This window comes from Anomaloglossus baeobatrachus, chromosome 11, assembly GCF_048569485.1.
Source record: "Anomaloglossus baeobatrachus isolate aAnoBae1 chromosome 11, aAnoBae1.hap1, whole genome shotgun sequence".
In the NCBI taxonomy this organism is placed as follows: Eukaryota; Metazoa; Chordata; class Amphibia; order Anura; family Aromobatidae; genus Anomaloglossus; species Anomaloglossus baeobatrachus.
The window spans coordinates 39368583-39395415 of NC_134363.1; the positions used below are offsets into that span (position 1 = coordinate 39368583).

General features: G+C 44.6%; 1 protein-coding gene across 4 annotated transcripts in view; it reads right to left on the reverse strand.

Moving 5' to 3' along the window:
- Positions 1–2271: 2271 nt before the first annotated feature.
- Positions 2272–26833, reverse strand: part of SYT3 (synaptotagmin 3) — a 260592-nt gene continuing 236030 nt past the window's right edge. For all 4 annotated transcript variants that reach the window (XM_075328966.1, XM_075328965.1, XM_075328967.1 and 1 more), the window contains exons 9-10: positions 25269–25398; positions 2272–6013 (exon numbers count right to left, since the gene is read on the reverse strand). In XM_075328966.1, coding sequence (XP_075185081.1) covers positions 25312–25398 — 87 coding nt within the window. In that variant the 3' untranslated portion in view covers positions 2272–6013; positions 25269–25311. The remainder of the gene's footprint in view (positions 6014–25268; positions 25399–26833) is intronic.

Sequence of the window (26833 nt, forward strand, 5' to 3'; positions counted from 1 at the left end):
GGCAGACTTGGGCATCAACCTGCTGTGTGCTCACAGGTAGGCTAGCAAGAGTTCCTCGCTGCTAGTCTGCTTGTTAGGTTCCTTTGATCACATATTGTGTGGAGACCTGTCACATCTGCTCCCCTCCTATTTATGCTGGGAGAATCCTTCTACCCATGTCAGCTATAGTTTATTCTATGTTGGTCTGTGAGGTGTGGTGTCCCAGATTCTCCGGTGAAAATTGTGCTATTTGCTTGGTGCGGTTGTGGAGTTTATCCCAGTTGTTTTGTAGTTTTCTTCCTTCTCTTGAGTTCCCTTCTGGATCTCTTATTGTCTTTACCTATTCGTATGTGTGCTATGTGACAGAATTTTGCTTTTTCCAAAGTTTGTCTATATCTGTGACTTTCATTTTACTCCTGTCCCGTCCCTCCTTGGGAGAGAAGAAAACAGGCCTCTCCACCATCAAGGGTATCCCTGAGACTCGGGATACCATGGGGTCCCCTACCTTGAGGGACAGCTTAGGAGCCCACTATCCCAAAGTCATCATGACATTGATTAGTCTCAATTTTGCCAAAGGTTCCCTGGTTGGCTCGTATAACTATATGTTTTCTGAAACGCCAAACTGTTTTAGCCATTTGTACCCTGGCTGACCATGGTTTGAGCAGTATGAAATGCCTGAAACGTCTCTTTAAGCTTAATTATTATTACTATTATTTATTATTATAGCACAATTTATTCCATGGTATATGTAAAAACAAGTACAATAACCATAGACAATACAAGGCACAGACTGTTACAGTAGGAAAGAGGACCCTGCCCGCAATGACCTAGAGTCTAAAGGGAATGGGCGAGGGTACAGTAGGTGAGGACAGAGCTGGTTGCGCAGTGGTGTACTGGACTTAGGCGGGCTTTGCACACTACGACATCGCAGCCCGATGCTGCGATGCCGAGTGCGATAGTGCCCGCCCCCGTCGCAGCAGCGATATGTGGTGATAGCTGGCGTAGCGAAAGTTATCGCTACGCCAGCTTCACACACACACTCACCTGCCGTGCGACGTCCCTGTGGCCGGCGACCCGCCTCCTTGTTAAGGGGGCGGGTCGTGCGGCGTCACTGCGACGTCACACGGCAGGCGGCCAATCAGAGCGGAGGGGCGGAGATGAGCAGGATGTAAACATCCTGCCCACCTCCTTCCTTCCGCATATCCTACGGAAGCCGCAGTGAGGCCGGTAGGAGACGTTCCTCGCTCCTGCGACTTCACACACAGCGATGTGTGCTGCCGCAGGAGCGAGGAACAACATCGGACCGTCGCGTCAGCGTAATCATGGATTACGCCAACGCTGCACCGATGATACGATTACGACGCTTTTGCGCTCGTTAATCGTATCATCCAGCCTTTACACACTGCGATGTCGCATGCGATGCCGGAAGTGCGTCATTTTCAATTTGACCCCACCGACATCGCACCTGCGATGTCGCAGTGTGCAAAGTGCCCCTTAGGGTTATTGGAGGTTGTAGGCTTGTTAGAAAAGTTGGGTCTTCAGGTTCCTTTTGAAGCTTTCCATGGTAGGTGAGAGCCTGATATGCCTGGGTAGAGTGTTCCGGGGGATGGGGGAGGCGCGGGAGAAATCTTAGATGCGATTGTGGGAAGAGGAGATAAGAGAGGAGTAGAGGAGATCTTGTGAGGATCTGAAGTTGTGTGTAGGTAGGTACCGGGAGACTAGGTCACAGATGTAGGGAGGAGACAGGTTGTGGATGGCTTTGTATGTCATGGTTAGTGTGGTGAAGTGGAATCTTTGGGCAATGGGAAGCCAGTGAAGAGGTTGGCAGAATGGCAAGGCCGGGAAATAGTGATGGGAGAGGTGGATTAATTGGGTCGCAGAGTTTAGGATAGATTGGAAGGGTGCAAGAGTGTTAGAAGCGAGGCCACAGAGCAGGAGGTTACAGTAGTCCAGGCAGGAGATAATGAGGGTAAACCTCACTCTATAAAATTGACCTCTTCTTTTGCTACTGCGATGCTGTGGTGATGTTTTCCTCTGGATATGTTCTTTTTTGAGCTGCCAACAAGTCTGCAAACAGGAGGTTGCAGTAGTTGTGGCGGCAGATGATGAGGGCATACACTAGTTTTTTTGCTGGTTTTTGGTTAAGGAATGCACAAATATGGGAGATAGTTTTGAGTTGTAGTCGGCAGGAGGTGAAGAGGGCTTGGATTTGTGGCTTGAAGGATAGAGTCAAGGGTTACCCCTTTCCCAATGAACTACACATCTGGCATACAAGAAACACAATACACTGTATTTCACATCTTCATTTTATTCCTTTTTTTGTATTTTTATATTGTTTGGTATGGCTTTACAGTCAATGACTGCTCAGAAATGAACATTTTCTCACACACTATAAACAGACAAATGTTTTTTTGTTTTTTTTTCCAACAAAGTACACACGTGCATTTGGTTTAGATTTTTCATGGTTCAATTTTGTATGAGTCAGCTTTATTTTCTTCGGTTTTGCAAATTTTTACCCCCACGTATTAACGAAAAAGAACATTGGGTAGCCCCCCCACCCCCCAAGTAGCAGTTCTGTTCCTCTTGCAATTGATAATTTTTTTTATTTTTTTTGTTCAGAGCATGCTATGAAATTCATGCAATCCTTTGTGAATCCAATTGATGTAGAGAAATTTGGAGGAAAAGTGCTGGCACCTAAAGAAAGGTTTCTCAAGAGGAACACATTGTACAAGTCAAGCTTTTTTTGTTGTACCTCCTCGCAATTATCCGAAACGGAAAGCACGTTTTTATGGACTAAACCTCATACAAAGAATCTCATCATGAAATTCAAAATTTCACATTTTGTTTTTTTGCTCGTATCGAGATGATATGACATGTACACGTGACCCTTCAAATTCCCTGCCTTTTATCGTTAAAGGGAACCTATCACCAGATGTTGGCCTTCTAAACTAAACCTAGCACCTTAAGCAGCCCTGTGCTATATTCTATAGGGGTGCATGTTACCCCCTGACCCAACTGTAGAGCCCACAAATACATTTATAAAATCTCTGTCATGGCTCTGCTGTGCGGAGCGGTTTGCATTTGAAAATGCTCTGCTACGTGTCTTGTGCACTTGCTTACATGTTGACTTTCAGCACTAGGTTTCATGCTGGTTTTGGAAGATGCCATCACAAATGCACCTTGTTCCTGGTGTTTCTTTACTGGGCTTGCGTAGTCTGAACTTCGCCAGTCATACTGTTTGCTCCTGTCTGGTGTAAGTGTTCTGATCTTGGCTTCTGACCTTGGACCTCTTCCTGACCACGTCTTTGTTTGTTCCCTGAAACTTATACGTTACCTCACGGCTTCTGACCTCGGACGTCTTCCTGACCACGTCTCTGTCTGCTCCCTGAACTTTATACATTACCTCCCGGCTTCTGATCTCAGACGTTTTCCTGACCATGTCTCTGTCTACTTCCTGAACCTTACACGTTACATCTCAGGTTCTAACCTCACAACTCTTCCTGACCACGACTCTGTCTGCTCCATGAACCTTATACATTATCTCCCGGCTTCTGATCTCGGACCTCTTCCTGACCACGTCTGTGTCTGCTCCCTGAACCTTATATGTTACCTCCCGGCTTCTGACCTCAGACCTCTTCCTGACCATGTCTCTGTTTGCTCCCTGAATCTTATACATTACCTCCTGCTTTATGATCCCGGCTTGTCTGACTACCCTTCTATTCATAGTACTCGTAGTGTCTAGCATCACAATCTCCTGCCCTGTTTGTAAATTGTTCGGTCCGGTCCAATGGGCGTCTTAATCTGTGCCTCCTGGCACTCCTTTCGCCCTCCTCCTGTGACGCAGATGCCTCCTACGCCTTGGACTCCATCCACGTAGGCAGGCAAAATTTCACACCTGCACAAACATTTTCCCAGCTCCCGCAAGCACACTTTGCTTTACCCTATTACCCAGAGCCAAAAACATAGGTGCACCTGCGCGAACTAGTGAGTTCTCTGCGCAGGCGTGAGATTTTGCCCGTCAATGTGGATGATGTCATGCGCTTCAGCCACATCGCCAGGCAAAATCTCGCGCCAGCGTAGAGTACTCGCCGCTTTGTGCAGGCGCACCTATGTTTTCGGACAGCGAAGTGTGCCTGCGCGAACCAGGAATATGGAGATTTTGCCCGCCTAAGTGGATGGCGTCCGAGGCGTCATCCACATCAATCAATATATGAGGAGGGTGAAAGGAGGGACAGGAGGAGGAGATTAGAAAGCCCATCGAACAGGGTGGGAGATTTTATAAAGGTATTTTTGGGGTCTACAAAGGGGGTTAGGGGGTAACATGCACCTTTATAAAATTCAGCACAGGTGCTGCTTAAGGTGTTAGTTTTCGTTTAGAAGGCCAACATCTGGTGACAGGTTCCATTGAACACTTAGACGTCTCTACATTTAAAGTCAATTTCCACCTTTTAAAAAAATTGGGAACAAATGTTTTTCAACTATTTTGGTCAAAAAAAGACCCCAAAAAGGTGAACATTTACTTTAAATAACTTTCATATAGGGACAGGAAAAATAATCCTTTTGATCGATGGGTAAAGGTCACTCAAAATCCAAACATCTGGTCAAGTGGTCAACATGTTCGAAATAATGAAGACATCAAGATGATTTTAATCGACAGGTGGATATTGCACATCCTCCGATAAGCAATGGCGACGTTAAGACATTATCAAGAAATATACTTTTGTAGGACTGAAGATGTATTGAAACAAGAACAAAGTCAGGTGCAGAATTAATATACATTGGTCACCATTACACATATGGATGGATGGATTTTACCGGATCCAATTTTTTGTTTCTTGTGGTTCTTGAATGACCTTGTGTACTCTTCGTTAATTTAAGAATACATATCGATATATGTTTGGGAATATATATCTCTTCATATTTTAGTAGTATAGTTAGAATAATATCTCTTAAATAAAATCTCAATAATAAATTTATCTTCAAAGCCATTAGGCACAATGTTGAGTAGTAGGCCACAAAGTTTAGGAGAAGATCTAGTGGCATTTAGCTGGCATTCATTTTAGTAAAAAGAATAAGTTTTCGTGTTTTTTCTCGATCAAATCTATAGGTTAGTAATACCACATCTTCTATACAAACCATAATCGTGCACTGGACAACAATCATGAGAACCCTTGGATCCACGGTCAGGGCTGGAAGATAGACCCTATGGACAATTGCAATCGTCGTCCAACGTAGGACAACTGACCAAGTCTGGTAAACTTACACTGATGGAAAAGCCATCGAATACCACTCAATTTGGCATCGTTATCAGCCTCACGCACACAGAATTTACATTATTACATAAATCAATAGAAAGACAGTCGACAGAAAAGTGCTTACATCTCATGGCAAGAGTCTAAGAAGTTCTCTTGGTGTCCATGGTCCAACAACTGTTTGACCAAAAACAACCGGTCTCACGATGGTAAATTAAACGTGTGGTACACAACGATCGTCATGAAGCTTCTTTTTTGTGTTTTTATATTTTACTCTTCAACGGAGATTCTACGTGATCGGTGGCGTTCTCGTGGTAGACACTCAAAAAAATAAAAATGAGACAAGCATTTGTCAAATGACTCGGAAAGACCATAGCGGCATTGCTTTGGCAGTCAAGCACTATGTATGTCCTCCACCCAAAATGACGCCGAGAGGAGAGGCTTTTCCTTTACATGCAGATCACTCGGACATAATGTTTAGTGCTGTACTGTTCGTCTCTTCTTTACCACCCATGCTCTTGATTAGTGCATTGCTGGAGTTTGAAATGAGGAGTGACAAGTCAGGCAACATCCATTAACCTCAATCCATGGTGGAAAGGCCCGGACGAGTTCACCATGGCTCGGTTTAAGTTTCATCCAAAATGTACGTGATTACTCTATGGCTTTAAGTAAATCTACATTTCTTTACAGCCTTGTCTTCCTTTCTTTGTCCTTCATGGATGTCCTCCTCAATAAAAAGGTGAGATGAAGAGGAAACAGAGCAAGGCCCGCAGCTCAAATACCTGGAAGGAAATACAATATTTGTAAGTGTTACACGTCTTAAGAGTCTAATATTAACGAACAATGTGATTATTAACTCAAATCTTAGTTGACTGTAGAATTATGTCAACCACCTATTTGATGACAGACGGTCATGGGTTTTGGGCCATAGAAGGTCACAGCGTCTAGCTGCACAATCATTGCAATAGGTAGCTTTCCTGCTGGATTCATCTCTCCCCATTTTGGACCGAGCAGAACCCTCCATCCGCTCAGCTGCTGATCATCAGCATTTTCTTGGTGCTTAACCCTAGAAACCATACCTGGGGCCTCACAGGCCTGATAGGTTACTTGTTTTCTATGGTAGATTTCTATGGTTGCACATTCTAGGATTAAATACCCTTTTCTTCCCTGGACTGATGCTGGTGATATTATTTACTTCATTCTAGCTCTGGTTGCAAGCAGGTGGCTTGCTCTCATTTGTGGTATCATTGCTGAAGCTTTGCGGAACTCCTGCCTGTGTCATCTAATGACAAGCAGTTCCCCCTGTGTCCTCCTTGTGTCTTCCTTTATAGTTTAGTGGAGTTGAAGAAGAACTCATCCCACCCATTCCCTATTTAGGATTCAGGACTGGGGTTACCTAGGGTCAGGAATCCAGCTTGGCACATAGGTGTGGTGAAGAACCCCAGGGACCAGCAGTAGGTTTGGTCATGGGGCACCATCTCCCCCTTCCCTTAACTTTTGCGACTCGCTTGGTACTTCCCCATGCCTAGTGTGACATTATCATAGCTTAGAATTTAGGATACAAACTAGTTCCACTCACCCATTTCAGACAAAACTTATATTTCTGGCCATAAGACAACTGCCGTCAGCCCTTCCAGCTTGGCACATAAGTGTGGTGAAGAACCCCAGGGACCAGCAGTAGGTTTGGTCATGGGCCACCATCTCCCCCTTCCCTTAACTTTTGCGACTCACTTGGTACTTCCCCATGCCTAGTGTGACATTATCATAGCTTAGAATTTATGATACAAACTAGTTCCACTCACGCATTTCAGACAAAACTTATATTTCTGGCCATAAGACAACTGTCGTCAGCCCTTCCCGCACCATTTATCTATATAGAGGACTATATAGACTAATTCCCCACCCTGCAACTATCAATTCTAATCTCCACAAGGTAAATACACAAGTGTTTGATTCAGTAGCTGTAGACTGATGAACACTGTATACATGCATGCTAAATTAATTTTCTGCAATTTATTGCCCCCAAAAATGTAGCACTTCACTTTCCAATAAAATCATCTTTTATTAATATTCCACCTTCATGGTTATTTTTTTATTGTTTATTTGCTCCATAAATGCAAAGATAAGCAACTTTTCATATAGTCTTCATTACAAGATTTTCTATCATTTTGCTGCTGTAAAGAATATAAGTCCTTTATCAAGCTGAGTGCTTTTGCAAAACTGATATAAGTCTGCTCCTGACAGTTCTTTCTGCTCCTCCCCTCTCTTCTTACGGTGTTAGAGATAGCAGGAGGGGGTTGCACAGAGAATTCTAGTGGACAGGGGATAAAGTATCTCAGGGACGGCAGAGATAACAAATTATAGAAGAGGAGGAAAGTGGAAGGAGAGGAACTGCAGTATTGGATTTGTGCTGATACATGAAATCAAGTGAAGATAGCAGCACACTGGATACACAGACTTAACATCCAACCTATATTCCTGAGAGAGATACTCCCAATTTGAAACTTGGATCAGGCTACAAATGTCATTAAAGGAAGTCTGAAAATAAATAAAGGGATATAAGTGCAGATTGAAACCAAAGAGATATTTTAACTAAAGGTAGCTAAATACTAACATCTAAAATATGTTTTTCTATGCCAAAGCTGACCACAGCGCTTAATGAATGCAGATGTGGGTGACAACACTGTATACAAGTAAAAGACTAGTATCTGGGGTCAACAGTAATTATTTTGTGTTGTAGAGTCTCAAGTGGATATCCGCTTGGATAGAATACTGATGCAGATGCAGATGATATGTTATCCAGATTCTCTGCAAAACAGCTGCTGAATTCCCTGCTTCTGCTTTTATACAGACTTTGATAGTCTCTACTGATTGGCCACACTTTTACTGTCACACACTGTTTATTCAGTGTCTTAAGGATTTCTATACTTATCTTTGTGGCTACGCTCTGACGTCCACTCACTATCCAGATTCACTACAAAACAGCTGCTGAATTCCCTGCTTCTGCTTTTATACAGACTTTGATAGTCTCTACTGATTGGCCACACTTTTACTGTCACACACTATTTATTCAGTGTCTTAAGGATTTCTATACTTATCTTTGTGGCTACGCTCTGACGTCCACTCACTATCCAGATTCACTACAAAACAGCTGCTGAATTCCCTGCTTCTGCTTTATACAGACTTTGATAGTCTCTACTGATTGGCCACACTTTTGCTGTCATACACTGTGTATTCAGTGTTTTAAGAATTTCTATACTTATCTTTGTGGCTAAATTTTGACATCTTCTCACTATCCAGATTCACTACAAAACAGCTGCTGAATTCCCTTCTCCTGCTTTTATACAGACTTTGATAGTCTCTACTGACTGGCCTCACTTTTTCTGTCACACTGTGTATTCAGTGTTTTAAGGCTTTTTTTACTTATCTTTGTGGCTAAGCTCTGATGTCCTCTCACTATCCAGATTCACCCCAAAACAGCTGCTGAATTCCCTGCTTCTGCTTTTATACAGACTTTGATAGTCTCTACTGATTGACCACACTTTTACTGTCACACACTGTGTATTCGGTGTTTTAAGGCTTTCTCTACTTATCTTTGTGGCTACGCTCTGACGTCCTCTCACTATCCAGATTCACTACAAAACAGCTGCTGAATTCCCTGCTTCTGCTTTTATACAGACTTTAATAGTCCCTATTGACTGGCCACACTTTTGCTGTCACACACTGTGTATTCAGTGTTTTAAGAATTTCTATACTTATCTTTGTGGCTAAATTTTGACATCTTCTCACTATCCAGATTCACCCCAAAACAGCTGCTGAATTCCCTGCTTCTGCTTTTATACAGACTTTGATAGTCTCTACTGATTGACCACACTTTTACTGTCACACACTGTGTATTCGGTGTTTTAAGGCTTTCTCTACTTATCTTTGTGGCTACGCTCTGACGTCCTCTCACTATCCAGATTCACTACAAAACAGCTGCTGAATTCCCTGCTTCTGCTTTTATACAGACTTTAATAGTCCCTATTGACTGGCCACACTTTTGCTGTCACACACTGTGTATTCAGTGTTTTAAGGATTTCTATACTTATCTTTGTGGCTATGCTCTGACGTCCTCTCACTATCCAGATTCACTACAAAACAGCTGATGAATTCCTTGCTCCTGCTTTTATACAGACTTTGATAGTCTTTACTGATTGTCCACACTTTTGCTGTCACACACTGTCTATTCAGTGTCTTAAGGATTTCCCTACTTCTCTTTGTGGCTAAGCTCTGACGTCCTCTCACTATCCAGATTCACCCCAAAACAGCTGCTGTATTCCTTGCTTCTGCTTTTATACAGACTTCGATAGTCTCTACTGATTGACCACACTTTTACTGTCACATACTGTATATTCAGTGTTTTAAGACTTTCTCTACTTATCTTTGTGACTACGCTCTGACGTCCTCTCACTATCCAGATTCACTACAAAACAGCTGCTGAATTCCTTGCTCCTGCTTTTATAATCTTTGATAGTCCTTAGTGATTGGCCATTCTTTACCATGTGATAGATGCAAAGCATTATGCGGAAGACCTCAATGCCACTCCTAAGGTCGTGTGAGACGTTCTGGCTAATGTAATCTTCTGCAAAGGCGGTGGGTGTTTTTTTTGGGGGCGATTGAGGCGAATCTAATCGATTCGCTCCTCTCTATAATGCTGTATCTTAACATTAATGGTTCCAGTAGAAATATTAATGTGGCGGGGAATCTCGGATATATACAGAATCTGACAGATAAAAAACATGTATATGCCTCTAAAGGGTGCTTTACACGCTGCGACATCGCTAGCGATCTCGTTAGCGATGTGACACGCCAGATCGCATATGCGATCTGGCGTGTCACATCGCTAACGAGATCGCTAGCGATGTCGCAGCGTGTAAAGCACCCTTAAGTGAAATTGGTGGGACACGGGACGGCTATTGGTGCGACGTCTCGGCACAGCGGAATTTTTTTTTTCTTCTATATTCCAGTCCTGTATCATTTTTTATTACATAATGTAATCTAATTCGTCTGTATGTAGGCTTTACCGGCAGTTTGCGCTATGGTTACCATAGCAACCCGAGCCGGTTCATCATCAATGGGATAATGGCAAAGTATTTGTGACTTGCCTTCCACAGATAAATGTCTGTTGTGATTCGGTGCATTCATCTTAATATATTTCATTTGGAGGCTAATGGATTATTCTCTATCAGGAGGTTAGTCTAATGTTACATCATGAAGATTCCGCACTTATAAATCTTGATTAAGAAGATTTGCATTAAGAATCCTCCGCGGAAGCTCGGGTTCACGCCGACTCGTCGGGATAAAGAATGAAAATGAAGCTTTTTGGATGGTTATGAAGAAAATTGGGTAAAATATTTCTTAGGACTCGCGAATGTCGACACCAACCAAGTAGGGAACTGGAGGAGATCACCGAAAAGTTGATTTTTCTTTTTTTTTTTAGGTATACTGATCCCCAAAAAGCTGAACCCCCTTGATTGTGAGGTGAATTTTCTTACCTTCCACATGTTGTCTTATTGTTGTGGTAAAACTATAATCTCGCGGGCCTTCACTAGACAGGGAGAGTTTAGAGTCAACGAGGGCCTAGGCAGAAGACGGCACATGGTGGGAAGGACCCATCTAGGGATGTTAGGCTGGGGCCAACCGGGGATTAGTGCGAGTGATTGCATGACACTCGGCTCAAGCTAGCAGCACAGCGGGAGCCAAGTGTCACGTGACTGTGGTTCGATCCTGCGATCAGACCACGGCTGCGGAGGGGAGGGTCGGTGCTGCGGAGGGGAGGGCCAGCGCTACGGAAGGGAGGGATTAATCTCCCCATCTCCGAGAATCGCATTGCACTCTGCTGTAATACGAATTCAATGCAATGTTTCTCTCGCCCCCATAGACTTGAATGGGTACGAGTGAAACAGGATCGCATTCCACCCGACTGTTTTCTCTGTCCAATTAGGGCTGAGAAAAAAATAGCTCATAGAGTAACATGGGTGTGAGTGGAATGCAATTTGTTATCGCATTCCACTTGCTCCGTATTACGCGTCGTGTGTGCTGACTTTTATGTGGGCGTCACACGGTACGATATATCGGGCGATATGTTGTCGGGGTCACGTCGATGGTGATGCACATCCGGCATCGTCTGATATATCGTAGCGTGTGACAGCTGCGTTCGACGGTGAACGAGCAGAAATACTCACCTTCTCGTTCATCGTTGACACGTCGCTCAGTTTCAAAAATCGCCCGTCAGGTTATTCATTGTTCCCGAGACAGCACGCATCGCTCTGTGTGACACCCCGGGAACGATGAACACAGCCTACCTGCGTCCCGCCGGCAATGCGGAAGAAAGGAGGTGGGCGGGATGTTATGTTCCGCTCATCTCCGCCCCTCCGCTTCTATTGGCCGGCCGCTGTGAGACGTCGCTGTGACGCCGAACGTTTCTCCCCCTTCAGGAAGAGGATGTTCGCCGCCCACAGCGACATTGTCCGGGAGGTAAGTGCATGTGACAGGGGGTTAACGACATTGTGCGCCACGGGCAACTAATTGCCCATGATGCACAAACGACGGGGGCGGGTACGATCGCTCATGCAATCGCACGATAGATCGTAACGTGTAAAGCCCGCATTAGTGTCATGCTGGTGACTAGGATGTGACTGGATAGGGACCCCTAAGCTGGCCCTCAGACTAGGTAGCACCCTGAGTTCAGGGGCTTCTTGTCGCATGTGCAGTATTGGGAGACTACTTCTGCCATACGTGGAGATCCAATAATGGGATTGTGCCCGATCATGTCCTCCTCATGAACCCCAATGTATAAGTGGGGGGAAACACGTTAAGCTTGGGAGAATCCTTCTGTTTGACACCCACCCAGGAATGCCTTAGTTTGGTAATCATGCTATATGAAAAAATACCCATAAAGAAAACTCCTAAAGATAAGTCTCTGTGACCTTTTTGGCTTTATTAATACTTTTAGACAAGATGGAATAGATGTGTTTGTATCTTTACCTTTGTCCATCTTGTCTTGATTAGAATAGAGAGCTTAGGGACAGTATTTAGGGACAGTCGCCGTGGAATGGGGGCACCACTTGAATCCTAGGGTGCTCGTAACCGTGATGTTATATCTCCATTGCTAGGTAGTAGACAGCTTTCCCCTAGGGATCATTTTGTATCATTATTCCCCATTTATTCGTGTCTTATGGCTATTGATGACCTATTAGGGGGATCATTGATAAGTCCTCAATATAGTATTTGGGTTATTCTATGCTTTTGTATTGTAAGGTGTCTAATCCTTTGTAGGATATAGGTTATTTTACATTTTTCTAATAAAGGTGTACATTTTAATACATCTGTATTTATTTAGGTGGATTCTAATAGTACTTTGATTCACTGCCTTTCGATTATACTATTTTTGACTTCTTGGTTTAGCACCCAGAGCTGACCCTCAACCCAGAGGTACACTTGATGGTAGTGAGGTCTGAGCCACCAGCGTGTTCCTATCTCTTGTCCAAGACCCTGATGTTACATCCTCTACACCCACCACTCAAGGGACGGGCCGGGACACCAGTGTATCCCTATCTCCTGTTCAAGGCCCTAATGTAACACCCTCCACACCCACCACCCAAGGGACGGGCTGGGACACCAGCATGTCCCTATCTCTTGTCCAAGGCCCTGATGTTACATCCTCCACACCCACCCCCGACGGATGGGCTGAAACACCAGCATGCCCCTATCTCTTGTCCAAGGCCCTGATGTTACACCTTCCACACCCAGCACTCAAGGGATGGGCCAGGACAGTAGTCACAAAACCCCAAAGACAAAGAACACAGACTAGGGGGACAACAAAACTAATGCACACCAAAAACAAACACCAGGGGGAGTACAAGAAGGTGCACAGGGCCTATTGTTGTATTGTTTCCCTGGTGTACCCTTTGTGTTGTGTTTCTTAACAGGAGTCCTCTCGTAACTGGTGTGACATCTGTAGTCCCATCGTGACAAAAAATGAGAATATGTATTTTTTGTATTACGCTCTGTGGTCTGTAGAGACCCCTGTGTAATAATACACATTGGATTCACGCCAAATTTCCTTAACAACATTTAATTCAACTTTTGGGAAATTTGCTCATCTGCATTATACTTATACTGATTTCAATCTATGTTATTGTCACGCATGGAGTAGCAGATGTCCATATAAAATGCGTGACAAATGCGATCAGACCAATGGGCATCTGACGCACTACCAAAAAACACCACAAAAAGGGGAAAATACCAGGACCACAATACAATGGAGGTCCCTGCCGCTAGGGAGAGGGGTGAGGGGACACAGGGGTCACGTTACAATGGAGGTCCCTGCCGCTAGGGAGAGGGGTGAGGGGACACAGGGGTCACGTTACAATGGAGGTCCCTGCCGCTAGGGAGAGGGGTGAGGGGACACAGGGGTCACGTTACAATGGAGGTCCCTGCTGCTAGGGAGAGGGGTGAGGGGACACAGGGGTCACGTTACAATGGAGGTCCCTGCTGCTAGGGAGAGGGGTGAGGGGACACAGGGGTCATGTTACAATGGAGGTCCCTGCCGCTAGGGAGAGGGGTGAGGTTGCACCTCCTGTACTCACCTCAAGCTGACTCTTGAGCTCCCTATGGTCCCTATACAGGTTCTTTCAACCTGTCGGTGAGGAGGATACCTGGATCCTTCAGCTGGCCCTAAAATTACCCTGTCTAGTGAGTAGGCTGACAAGATCACTAGACTCGCCTCTCAACTAATGAACATGGAGGGAAAGGAAAGACAGATGAGGGAATAAACAGATGCATACAAAACACCAAACTTCACCGTAGAAGATGGACTCTAAAGTAGCAGGAGGATAAAACCTCAGCAGTTCCTTCCACCAGGCTGGCCAGAGTATAAATAATTCTAACAGTTGCAAGGTCTGCTGGGAAGGCTCCAGTATTTGGATGTGGGCCCAAGGCATCTACAGCTGACCTGCACTGCTATGAGCTGCTAGCAACAAACCTGAAATTAACTCATGAGACGCCAAAGGAATAGAAACCTTGCTTAAATGAGCAGTCAAGATGGAGATGGGAGGCTCCAGCCCTAAGGGGTACTTTGCACACTACGACATCGCAAGCCGATGCTTGCGATGCCGAGCGCGATAGTCCCCGCCCCCGTCACACATACGATATTGCGTTATAGCTGCCGTAGCGAACATTATCTCTACGGCAGCTTCACATGCACTTACCTGCCCTGCGACGTCGCTCTGGTCGGCGAACCGCCTCCTTACTAAGGGGGCGGGTCATGCAGCATCACAGCGACGTCACACGGCAGGCGACCAATAGAAGCGGAGGGGTGGAGATGAGCAGGACGTAAACATCCCGCCCACCTCCTTCCTTCCGCTTAGCCGGCGTGAGCCGCAGGACGCAGGTAGGAGATGTTCCTCGCTCCTGCGGCTTCACACACAGCGATGTGTGCTGCCGCAGGAACGAGGAACAACATCGTAACATCGGTCCTTCCGAAATTATGGAAATGACCGACGCTACACCGATGATACGGTTTCGACGGTTTTGCGCTTGTTAATTGTATCCAAAACGATTTACACATTCCGATATCGTCAGCGACGCCGGATGTGCGTCACTTTCGATTTGACCCCACCGACATCGCAGCTGCTTTGTCGTAGTGTGCAAAGTACCCCTAAGGCTATCACCAGTCTCAAAACAGCAAGGAGACGACGGTGACAGTTATCCTCCAGAGCTGAATTCATAATTCTGCACCCAGAGATGAAATCTTTCGAACAACATCTGCTGGAAGCTTGTTTTATCTTTACACCAGGCTCTGAAACGTTATCCAATCTTGCGAAAACCAAACGCCCCCACTGTATTATTGGAGATAAGCTAAGCTGCTAAGGGGGTAGCATACAATTTTAAGAACTATATATTTGTATGCTTTTTAGATGTGGAAAAAAATTGTCAAAAGATCTAAAATTTAAGAAGCTCTGCATAAAAAAGCCTACTTATGAAGAAAGCAGGAAATCCAACGCATTTTCATCCTCTCCGAAAGATGAAAGACGGATGTAACTTTGATAACTTGTGTAATTGTTGTCAAGCAAATATTTCACTCTGTTCTCAATATTCTCAAAAATAAAAGTCACTGAAGAAAATCCAAGAACAAAACATCAATTACTGCAGCAAGATCAAAACCGTAAAAATCCACCGAAAGAATATGTGTACTATTGAGCGCGAAGAATCCATCACCGAAGCCAAGAACACCGGAGAAACAACCATGGGCTGATCGGCAAGACATAACACCGGGTCATGTGCCGAAAAAAAAGAGTAGTGTCTTGAAGGAAAGATGGAGCCACTGGATACCCCAAATTGGTGCACTGTATACTGTATATACAAAAATACATACATTCTGTAAGGTGTACTTTCCAATTTTTACAAAATGTCCTACCGGAACCTCTTTCGAAGAGTTGGTAAATCTTCTAACCAAGTCAACCCTCATGAGAAACGGCACTTCCAGAAGGTTCCTTGCTCTTTGTCTTACGATTAGACTGAACCCTGGCATAAAATCAAACATTAAGGTGAAGGGGTATAGAAAGGGGTGCGCAAATGGATGACTCCGACCAAAGAAGAGGCTAGAAGGGTTGACCAGTGTGATCTAAGAAGAAGCGCATATTGAAGTTTGGGTGCTCCAGTGAGATCTGTAATGGGGCAAAATATGTAAAGGATATTTGATAACAAGTCTAACAACTCATGGATTCCCCATTCATAATAGGTGATGTCACAGCTCACCTCCTCCTCCTGTGCAATGACTGATAACACCTCTATGTACAGTAAATAACACAGGATTCCCCATTCACAGTAGGTGATGTCACAGCTCACCACCTCTTCCTGTACAATGACTGATAACACCTGTATATACAGTAGATAACAAAGGATTCACCATTCACAATAGATGTCACAGCTCACCTCCCACTTCTACACAACGACTAATGACACCTCTATATAAGTAGATAACAAAAGATCCATCATTTATAATATGTGAAGTCACAGCTCACCTACTCCCCCTTTTCCTGTAAAATGACTGAAAACACCTCTATATACAGTAGAGAACACAGAAGCCACCAATCATAATAGGTGATGTCACAACTTACCTCCTTCAGTACAATGATTGATAACTCCTATATATGTCACTTCCACCTCATGTACAGTGACTGATAACACCTGTATAGACAGTAGATAACGCAGGATCCACCATTCATAATAGGTGATGTCACAGCTCACCTACTCCTCCTGTGCAATGACTGTTAACACCTCTATATACAGTAGATAAAATAGGATCCAACATTCACAATAGGTGATATCAGAGCTCACCTCCTCCTCTTCCTGTATAGTGACCGATAACACTTCTATACACAGTAAATAACACAGTATCCAACATTCACAATAGGTGATATCACAGCTCACCTCCTCCCCCTCCTTTACAATAAGACAAAACAATCACTGATCTCGGGGAGACCAGCCAGAGAAAACACTGCCGGAAAGCCAACAAGGGCACTCAATACAGTGAAATCCTAGGTGCATTGCCCCCTGATAGCACCTCTATACACAGTACATAACACAGGATCTACTATTCACAATAGGTGATGTCACAGCTCACCTCCTCCTCTTCCCTTCACAGTGACATTTGTCAAGATTAGAGGATTAGATAGATAGTCTAGTGTTTAAAAAATATAATTGTTACTAGTACATATAGATGGACATCCTCTTTCCTCTTATTTCTATGGTGAATGTTACAGGAGCAGTAATCTCGCCTCTCATCCTGCGCCCTGTAACAGGCGATGATTTCCTCCGTGTTTCGCATTCTGATCGCTCATATACAGCAGTATATACCGGCAGATGACAAGGGAAGAGTAAATACTTCATGAAGCTGGAGATTTACACATTTTGAGGCCGGGCCATGAACGCAGTCGTGTTTATTCATACATGAGAACTAATCAAGGTACTTGCGGCCCCAGAATTTGTAATTAGCAGCGCTCATTATGGTCCACAGACAGGGCCATTAATAAAGCATTGAACAGATTTCTGAAAGCATCAGTGTGTTAGAAGAGAAGAGAAAAAAAAAGCTGCAGGAAGAGCAATACGCATTGTAGAGGCGTCACTGAGCGCAGGATGAATGTCCATGTCTGGTTATAGCATTGGTTGTAGTAGGATCTGTCAGTGACCCTGTCTTCTCTGTGCTTGTGATAGACTAGTATGAGACTATAGGTTCATGTATAGATAGTCTTCACAGCAGCGGTTGGTGCTTCAGAGCTGCACTTCCTACCATAACTAAGGGAAGTGACGATGACTAATATCTATAAATTCTGACATTCACAGTCTTATTCTGGACCGTCCATGGGTCTCTTGACATAAACTCAACAACTGAATAGAGATGAGCGAACCCCCAGATGTTCAGGTCCGGAGGGTCCGGCCAGACTTAAAAAACAAGTCCGGTTCGGGACCGGACTTGAACACCGAACCCCATATAAGTCTATGGGGACCTGAACTTTACCTGTAAAATAAAAGGGTTAAAGCAGGGAATATAGTTACCGAGCCTCCCGTGCAGCTGTAATGCTACTTCCAGGGCTGTTCATCAATCCTCATGCATATTCACTGCTTTCCCCGCCCACCGGCAGCTCTGATTGGCAGCCAGTAGACCATGCCCTCACTCTCTCATACAGCACCTGTGATTGGTTGGAATCACAACGCTGTCTGCATGCTTACAGTGGAGTGTAAAATAAATAAATTTAAAAAAATGGCATAAGGTCCCCCCTATAGTCCTACCAGCACAGATAAACACTGCAGCCCTAGCCGTGCCCTTATCTTGGCTCTGTATCAAAATAAGAGGCTTTTTTTTAAATTATTTAAATTAAATAAATAATTAAAAAAAAACACACTGTTGTCCCCCTAATTTTGATACCCAGCCATGGCAAAACTGACAGATGGGGGCTGATATTCTCAGGCTGGGGTGGCCCATGGTTATTGGGATCCCCCAGCCTAAGACTAGCAGTGAATATTTACAGGACTGATGATCGGACAAATAAGTAGCGATACAGCCGAACGGGAGACTCGGTAAGTATATTCTCCTGCTTTAACCCTTTTGTTTCTCTCTTTTTTTTTAATAACCTGAATTGTAACAAGGACTTCCCTGACAAGTGTCCGGGAACACCTGCTGCATGCCAAAATTTACAGCTTGGGATCTCTCATCCCTACCACTGAATATTTCCTGTTTATCCTTTTCTTGCCCTTTTCTTCCCTTTTTTGTTTAAAGTGAGAGTTTTTGTAGGATCCTTTGTGATTTTTGCTAAAAATTTTTGCTTAAATTTTTGTTGAGAGCATTCGATGTTTAAAGGAACATAGAGTTCCCTTCAATGAGTTAAAGGGGTTGTCCACTACTAGGACAACCTCTTCTGATTCTACATTTTCCCTAGGTAAAATAATAAAGACTATACTCCCCCTCCTGTACCGGCGCCCTTCTTGCGGTTTCTAGGATCGTGGTGCCGGGGCTAACGTGGCGCTATGAGGTCACACTAGCCATGCGTCCAATCAGTGCCACCTCCCTTCCCCCCCGCCTTCGGACCAAACGAATAATCAAAGGAAGTGAGGGCAGCCGCTGAGCTCACTTCCTGTTGACTAACTTGTTTGGTCCAAAGGCGACCAAACGAATAATCAACAGGAAGTGAGGGCAGCCGCTGAGCTCACTTACTGTTGACTAACTTGTTTGGTCCAAAGGCGACCAAATGAATAATCAACAGGAAGTGAGGGCAGCCGCTGAGCTCACTTCCTGTTGACTAACTTGTTTGGTCCAAAGGCGACCAAACGAATAATCAACAGGAAGTGAGGGCAGCCGCTGAGCTCACTTCCTGTTGACTAACTTGTTTGGTCCAAAGGCGACCAAACGAATAATCAACAGGAAGTGAGGGCAGCCGCTGAGCTAACTTCCTGTTAATTAATGTGTTTGGTCCAAAGGTGGGGAGAAAGAATCCGGTGAACCCAGGGCTCGTGTGACATCACAACTCCACGAGAGCCCGGACTCTACTGGAAGGGCGCTGGTACAGGAGCTGAGTATAGTCTTTATTATGTAACCTGGGGGAAACATCTGGAATTAAAAGAGGTTGTCCTGGTAGTGGATAACCCCTTTAATGCAAGCCATAAAACTTATCCTTGGTTGTCCATCTAGAATACTACGCTGTCCATTTATTGAGTATTTCTTCCGCTAAAACAAACTGGTACAAATTAGGGACTGGAGTGATATTTCTGATGTATGAAATGCCACAGCTATTCATGAATTAGATGAGCTGTGGTGTCACTCCCGCTTCGCGCCTTTGTACCAAACCCAACTCCGCCCATTGTGGCAGAACTGAGAGTAAAGGCCCCGTCACACACAGAGATAAATCTTTGGCAGATCTGTGGTTGCAGTGAAATCATGGACATATTGTTCCATTTGTACACAGCCACAAACCTGGCACTGATTGTCCACAATTTCACTGCAACCACAGATCTGCCGCAGATTTATCTCTGTGTGTGACAGGGCCTTAACTGGTATGAAAATGCCAAAAGTAGTAAAATATTGGCAAGTCACCCGAGCTTCACCCAAATTGTGTGACTTTTTTAATACTTTTATGACACTTTTTGGGTGTAAAAGCTTTGCTAATTTGGGTCCATAGAGCAGACCACATTAACCCTTTGAAAGGTATGTAACAAAATTAGATTTAACCATTAAACCCTATTTGTAGTTAAGATGATAATTTCATATTCATGGGGGTTTGAACACTGGGACCCCCAAACTATCCCGAGAAAGACTGGTTTTCGGCATCGTGATTAATGAATTACCCTAAAGTTGTCTCTTAAGCAGCTCAGAGCTATGCAGTGTCCTTACTTCATGGTTTCCGGCAGGGCGTGCTCTCCTCCTTGAGTGACAGTTCTGGTAAACAGAACAACTGTAGTGTTAGAAGAACTATAAAGCTCAGCACAAGGTCTGGTTTAACACATTCAGATATCAATAGTTTGTTCTGAAGATTGCACTGATATCACAGTATTTGCATGTAAAGAAAACAGTGCATTTGAACATAACCATAATGCTGGGGACTGGGAGATTGTCATTACATAAGACTGATCAGGAGTGATAAGAGCAGCTCGTCAGGAGCTAAGAGGGAGGGGGAGGAAGGTGAGAAGCTACTGCTACATATCAATCAATGGCTGGTGAAAGTTGGCTGGGATGACATGAGTTAACTCCTCTCTTGAAATGTAGCTAGTATACACATAAGGCCAGGGTCCAGATGTCATGGCCTGGGATAGACACTATACCGGCCATATAGTGCAATACAAAGGGAATGGGAAAGGAGTGCCCTATCGCTAGGGAAAGGGGGAAGTGGTGACCCCTGACAATAACCTGCAGCTCACAATCACTGCTCTCACCAACCCATACAGGCCCCATGCCTGTTGCCGAGCAGGAATGCCTCACCCTAGGCAAACCCTAATCTGGGCCCCAAGTAAGGATGGAAGGTGTGAGCGCTTGTCAACACCACTTTAGGGTGACAAAGGGAAACATTACTGGGGAAAACACAAATGCTACCACATGATCCCAGGTAGATAGCAAAAGTCAAACACACTTATCTTAGGAGCAGCTTCACAGAAGTCTCTGGAGCAACAAGAATAGATGACCTCTGCAGATCACAGCTAGGAACAACTATAAACCTCACCTAAACATCCCCAGGGTGAGGTTTATAAAGGAAGTCAGGGGCTAGCAACTGAGAGGAAAAAAATGACATTTTCCCAGGGTCATAGAGTCTGGTGCTGTAGAAACAGGGAACTGTCAGATAACAACACATGCCACCAATCTCTGGGATTTTCTAACCACTGGATTGCCACTGGATTCTCAGCCAACCGTGACACCTCTGTGACAGGTCGTGACACATCCGTGCCACCAGACTCCAGGAAAGAAGAAGCATATCTCCCACGTGTAACAAATTTTCTTGAAACCTCCCGGAAAGCAGCTCATCTGGAAGGTTTCTTGTACATGACACAGAGATTCTGTCTGTCAGAGGTCACCAGGAAAAGGGATGAGGGGACTGGAAAAAGTAAACAGGGGGATTGGCCTAAAAAGGGGTCTGAGTGTTGATTGAGAGCTTAAATTATCAAGTGTGTGGACGGGAGTACTGAAAAGTTGGCAAATGTGGTCGTCACCCAATAGTCAAAATTCCCTTCTAACAGTAAGAACCCTTCATCGGGAATGATGACCAAGATCAAGTGTTCTCTCTTCTTGTAAAATTACATATCATGCAATAGAAAATTTGTGTTGAACATTGGATTAAACAAATTTTGCTGTACTTAAGCAGAACCACCTTAGAGACCAGAAAATGTTTTGTACCAGAACTTTAGAAGAACTTTTGTCCAACCATCTGCTGCCCTTTGATGTGGTAGAGAACCTTTTGGGCCCTTCGGAAAGTATGACCAGGGTGCAACTGAAACCTCTGCATCTGTTACAGTTTTTCAAGCCAGAAGATTAGTTCTTCACGATGAATAATTTTTGTTCATTTTACCTAGGTTTGATATTTCAGTATAAAGCTTTTCTACCCGCTAATAAGACTTCAAGCTTTTACCTGCAGGCAGTATACAGTAATCTTTGCCGCCGGTAATATGGCTTCCCAAGGCACCACATATTATTTCAGATTCTAATGAATTGACTCTAACGGTACAATACCAGACAATTTCCACAGCTGGAAAACTCGTTTACAATGTATTCAATCACAGTAATAGATCAGGGGCTGTATAATCAAGGTGGGGAAAGACAGATGTGGGTTTCGGCACTCTAACATGGATAACCACTCCCTCATCAATCTCGGCCTTAGTAAGGATATGTGCGATACATAATGCATATCTTCCAACTTTGAAAGATCAAAATCAGAGACACATAAAGCAAGGTGAGGCCCATGAGTCTTTCCACACTGTATAGTACCTCTTTCATGGCCCCCAAAGTGCTCCCAATACAGTACGATGCTCCCAAACTACAGTATATACAGTATAATGCCCACTCAGTGCCCCACATGCAGTATATGTCTTCACACTTCCCCCATACACAGTACGATCCTCACAAAACCTCTAAAACTGTCTGGAAGACTAAGATATAGCTGGTCAGGAGACACCTTTGACCTGAGGGACAGCAGGACAGTATCCTACCTCAACCGCCATGGACAGCGCCCAGAATTCATGACATGGTTATGCTCGCTAACATGGATAACCACTCCCTCATCGATCACGGCCTTAGTAAGGATATATGCGATACATAATGCATATCGTCTAACTTTGAAAGATCAGAAACAGGGACACAAACTGCTAGTGAGGCCCATGAGTCTTTCCACACTGTATAGTCCCTCTTTCATGGCCACCAATACAGTACGATGCTCCTAAAGTACAGCCCATACAGTATAATGCCCACTCAGTGCCCCACATGCAGTATTATATCCTCAGACTCCCCCCACACACAATACGATCCTCACAAAGCCTCTAAAACTGTCCGGAAGACTAAGATATAGCTGGTCAGGACATACCCTCGACTTTCCGGGACAGCGGAACAGAATCCAACCTCAACCTCCATGGACAGCGCCCCAAATTCATGACATGGTTATGCTTGCTAACATGAATAACCACTCCCTCATCGATCTCGGCCTTAGTAAGGATATGTGCGATATATAATGCATATCTTCCAACTTTGAAAGATCAGAAACAGGGATACAAGCTGCTAGTGAGGCCCATGAGTCTTTCCACACTGTATAGTCCTTCTTTCATGGCTCCCAAAGTGCTCCAAATACAGTACGATGCTCCCAAACTACAGTATATACAGCTTAATGCCCTCATAGCACCCCACATGCAGTATTATGTCCTCAGACTTCCCCCATACACAGTATGATTCTCCCAAAACCTCTAAAACTATCCTGAAGACAAAAATATAGCTGGTCAGGACATACCCTCAACCTTCCGGGACAGTGGGACAAAATCCAACCTCAGCCTCCATGGACAGTGCCCCAAATTCATGACATGGTTATACTCGCTAACATGAATAACCACTCCCTCATCAATTTCGGCCTAAAGGCTACTTTACACACTGCGATATCGGTCCCGATATCGCTAGTGTGGGTACCCGCCCCCATCTGTTGCGCAACACGGGCAAATCGCTGCCCGTGCCGCACAACAGCCGTCACACATACTTACCTGTCCGGCGACGTCACTGTGACGGGCGAACCGCCTCCTTTCTAAGGGGGCGGTCCGTGCGGCGTCACAGCGACGTCACTGAAGCGTCACTGAACCGCCGCCCAATAGCAGCGGAGGGGCGGAGATGAGCGGGACGTAACATCCCGCCCACCTCCTTCCTTCCTCATAGCGGCCGGGAGGCAGGTAGGGAGAGCTTCCTCGCTCCTGCGGCGTCACACACAGCGATGTGTGCTGCCGCAGGAACGAGGAACAACTTCGTTACTGCTGCAGTAACGATAATTGAGAATGGACCCCCGTGTCGCTGATTAGCGATTTTGCACGCTTTTGCAACGATGCAAAATCGCTTATCGGTGTCACACGCAACGGCATCGCTAATGCGGCCGGATGTGCGTCACAAAATCCGTGACCCCAACGACTCCGCATTAGCGATGTCGCAGCGTGTAAAGCCCGCTTTAGTAAGGATATGTGCGATAGATAATGCATATCTTCCAACTTTGAAAGATCAGAAACGGGGCCAAAAATTGCTAGTGAGGCCCATTAGTCTTTCCACACTGTATAGTCCCTCTTTCATGGCGCCCAAAGTGCCCCCAATACAGTATGATGCTCCCAAACTACAGTATATACAGTATAATGCCCACTCAGTGCCCCACATGCAGTATTATGTCGTCAGACTCCCCCCATACACAGTATGATCCTCACAAAACCTCTAAAACTGTCCTGAAGACAAAGATATAGCTGGTCAGGACATACCCTCGACCTTCCAGGACTGCAGGACAATGCTCAACCTTAACCTCCATGGACAGCGCCTCAAAGTCATGATATGGTTATGGCATGGTTCATAATTTATTCCTGTTTCCAAATATTGAGTCTGAGATTCCTGGCACCTATCTATCCTCTGCACTAAAAATCCAATGAAACATGAAGACGCTAAGATTATTTGGGCTTTGTAAATTGACTAAAATCAGAAGAAGTAGAAAAATCAGCTCCTCTACATCTGCAGTAGTGTGTGGCTGCTTGGGAATATCGGAGATATTTGGACTATCCATAAACTCCAAGGTAGACTCCCAGACAAACGGAGAGTCTCCCAGACTACCAAAGGAGTTGGAAAATCTTTCAGGCCTGGATGAAACCTTCTAAAAAGTTTTAAGAACGATTACTGTGCCCAAGTAGTTTGGGATAAAGGGGAATGGGGCACTCAGAGGGTGGATAATGAGCATGGAGTGGGCAGAGAACTTACATAAATGATGGTGGCCTATAGAGGAAGGCATGGTCATAGCCAAAACCTCAACTTCTCGTAAATGCCATCTTCCAAAGCTCACCAGCAAGTAATTGTCCTTATGGAACCACAAAAGATTTTTTTTGCCTGTCTGAGAAACTTGCTCCAATAGCCCAATTGGGTTTTATCTATCCCAGTAGTTACAAGTTAGCTGAGCAGCAGCACTCAATGTCAGGCAGCAGCTGCAAAAGCAAACAAGATTTTAGGGTGTATAAAAAGAGAGATCAGATCCCGTGATCCCAACGTATTGTTACACCTCTATAAATCACCTGTAAGGTCACATCTGGAATATGGGCTCCACATTTTAAACAGCACATTCAGAAGTTGGAGTCAGTTCAAAGGCGGCAACTAGATTATTACACGGGATGGAGGACGCCCAAATGATGAGATGTTGGAAAAGTTGGGCTTGATTTCCTCAGTGCACATAACATTGTGGGTTATAGAACTGGTTTTTCGATAATCTTAAACTGCAAATTTAATGGATATGTGATACTTACAGCTCTCCTGATCTGCTTCTCTCTTCCTACATAGTGGAATCAACTAGTCAGAATGTGAATTGTCCACTATTATACTTGGCTTCTCCCGAGGAGGGGAAGATTTTGTCACAAAACTGGTCAAAGCTTTCTCCTGAAAAGATCAAATAGAGTAAATTATTGCACGTCATGAACCACTTGTCAGGTCTCCTATATCCTACACATACAGCATGCACTAAATGAGCAGGCGTCATAGCTATTCTATGCAATTACCACAGCACGTCTGTCTAATAATCTAATATATAAAGCTGAATGTGTGTGTGTATGTGTGTCCGGGATTGGCATCAGCACCGTCGCAGCTACAGCCACAAAAGTTTGCACACTCATACTTCTGGACCCCGAGAGCGTCATAGGCTATGCTTTGAAGGGAACCCCCGCTCTTTACAGTTATTCGCCAAAAAACCTGCCTCCATTAAAGCGAATGGAGCTCGGAGCCACAGTGCAGCCAGAACTTCAGAAGAATGCACAGCCACGCCCTTATATGGAATGTTGGCGTGTCACAATGCAGCCAGGGAAAGAGACAGACACAGACAGGGAAAGAGGCAGACACAGACAGGGTAAGAAACAGACATAGACAAGGTAAGAGACAGACACAAAGAGACAGACACAGACAAAGAGACAGACTGAGAGGGAAAGAGACAGACAGGGAAAGAGAGGGAAAGAGACAGACAGGGAAAGTGACAGAGATAGATAGACAGACAGGGCAAGAGATTGAGACAGACGGAGAAAGAGGCAGAGACAGACAGGGAAAGAGACAGACAAAGAGATAGAGACAGAGAGATATATACAGAGGGGGAGACCGACAGAGAATGGGAGAGAAACAGAGAGACAGTTACTATCCCGGGCAGCGCCGGGTGCTATGTTGTGAGGCGAAATTTTAACCTCGCGCGTTCCAATTTACCAATCAATTTTGCCCCTATCTACATAATGGGGAAAAAGTGAAATGAAAAGTGTTGGGGGCAAATTGACAGCTCCAGATGTGAACAAGGGGGACTTAAAGAATGAGAGCGATGGCGCCAAAGAGTATATACCGTACAGTTGCTAAGGTGGGGCCCCGACATGGGATACTCACCACACTCGGGGATATGAACACACACACAAAATGCGCCACACACTACCACGTGCTTGAACACATATACCACCCTCAGCACACATCTCACCACACATACACCAGCCTCACCACATAATCGCCCTAAACACACACAAGTCTGGTATTATCCTTCACAAATAAAAATCTGATTAATAAGCAGCCAAACTACAAGAACAACAAATGTGCCACATAGGAAATACGGCAGTCACATGACCTGTCTATATGTGTATGTGTGAGCTAATATATACTGTCAGGGGGAGGGCTTTCTGTTGCCTGGAGATTTATCAGGCTGCCAATAGCAACCAATCACAGCTTAGCTTCTATTTTGCTACAGTTAATTAATCTGAGCTCTGATTGGTTAATATAGGCAACAATTTAATAATTACATTTCTATCTATTTGTTTTGTGGTTTTTGTGTGTAGAATACATTTTTGTTAAT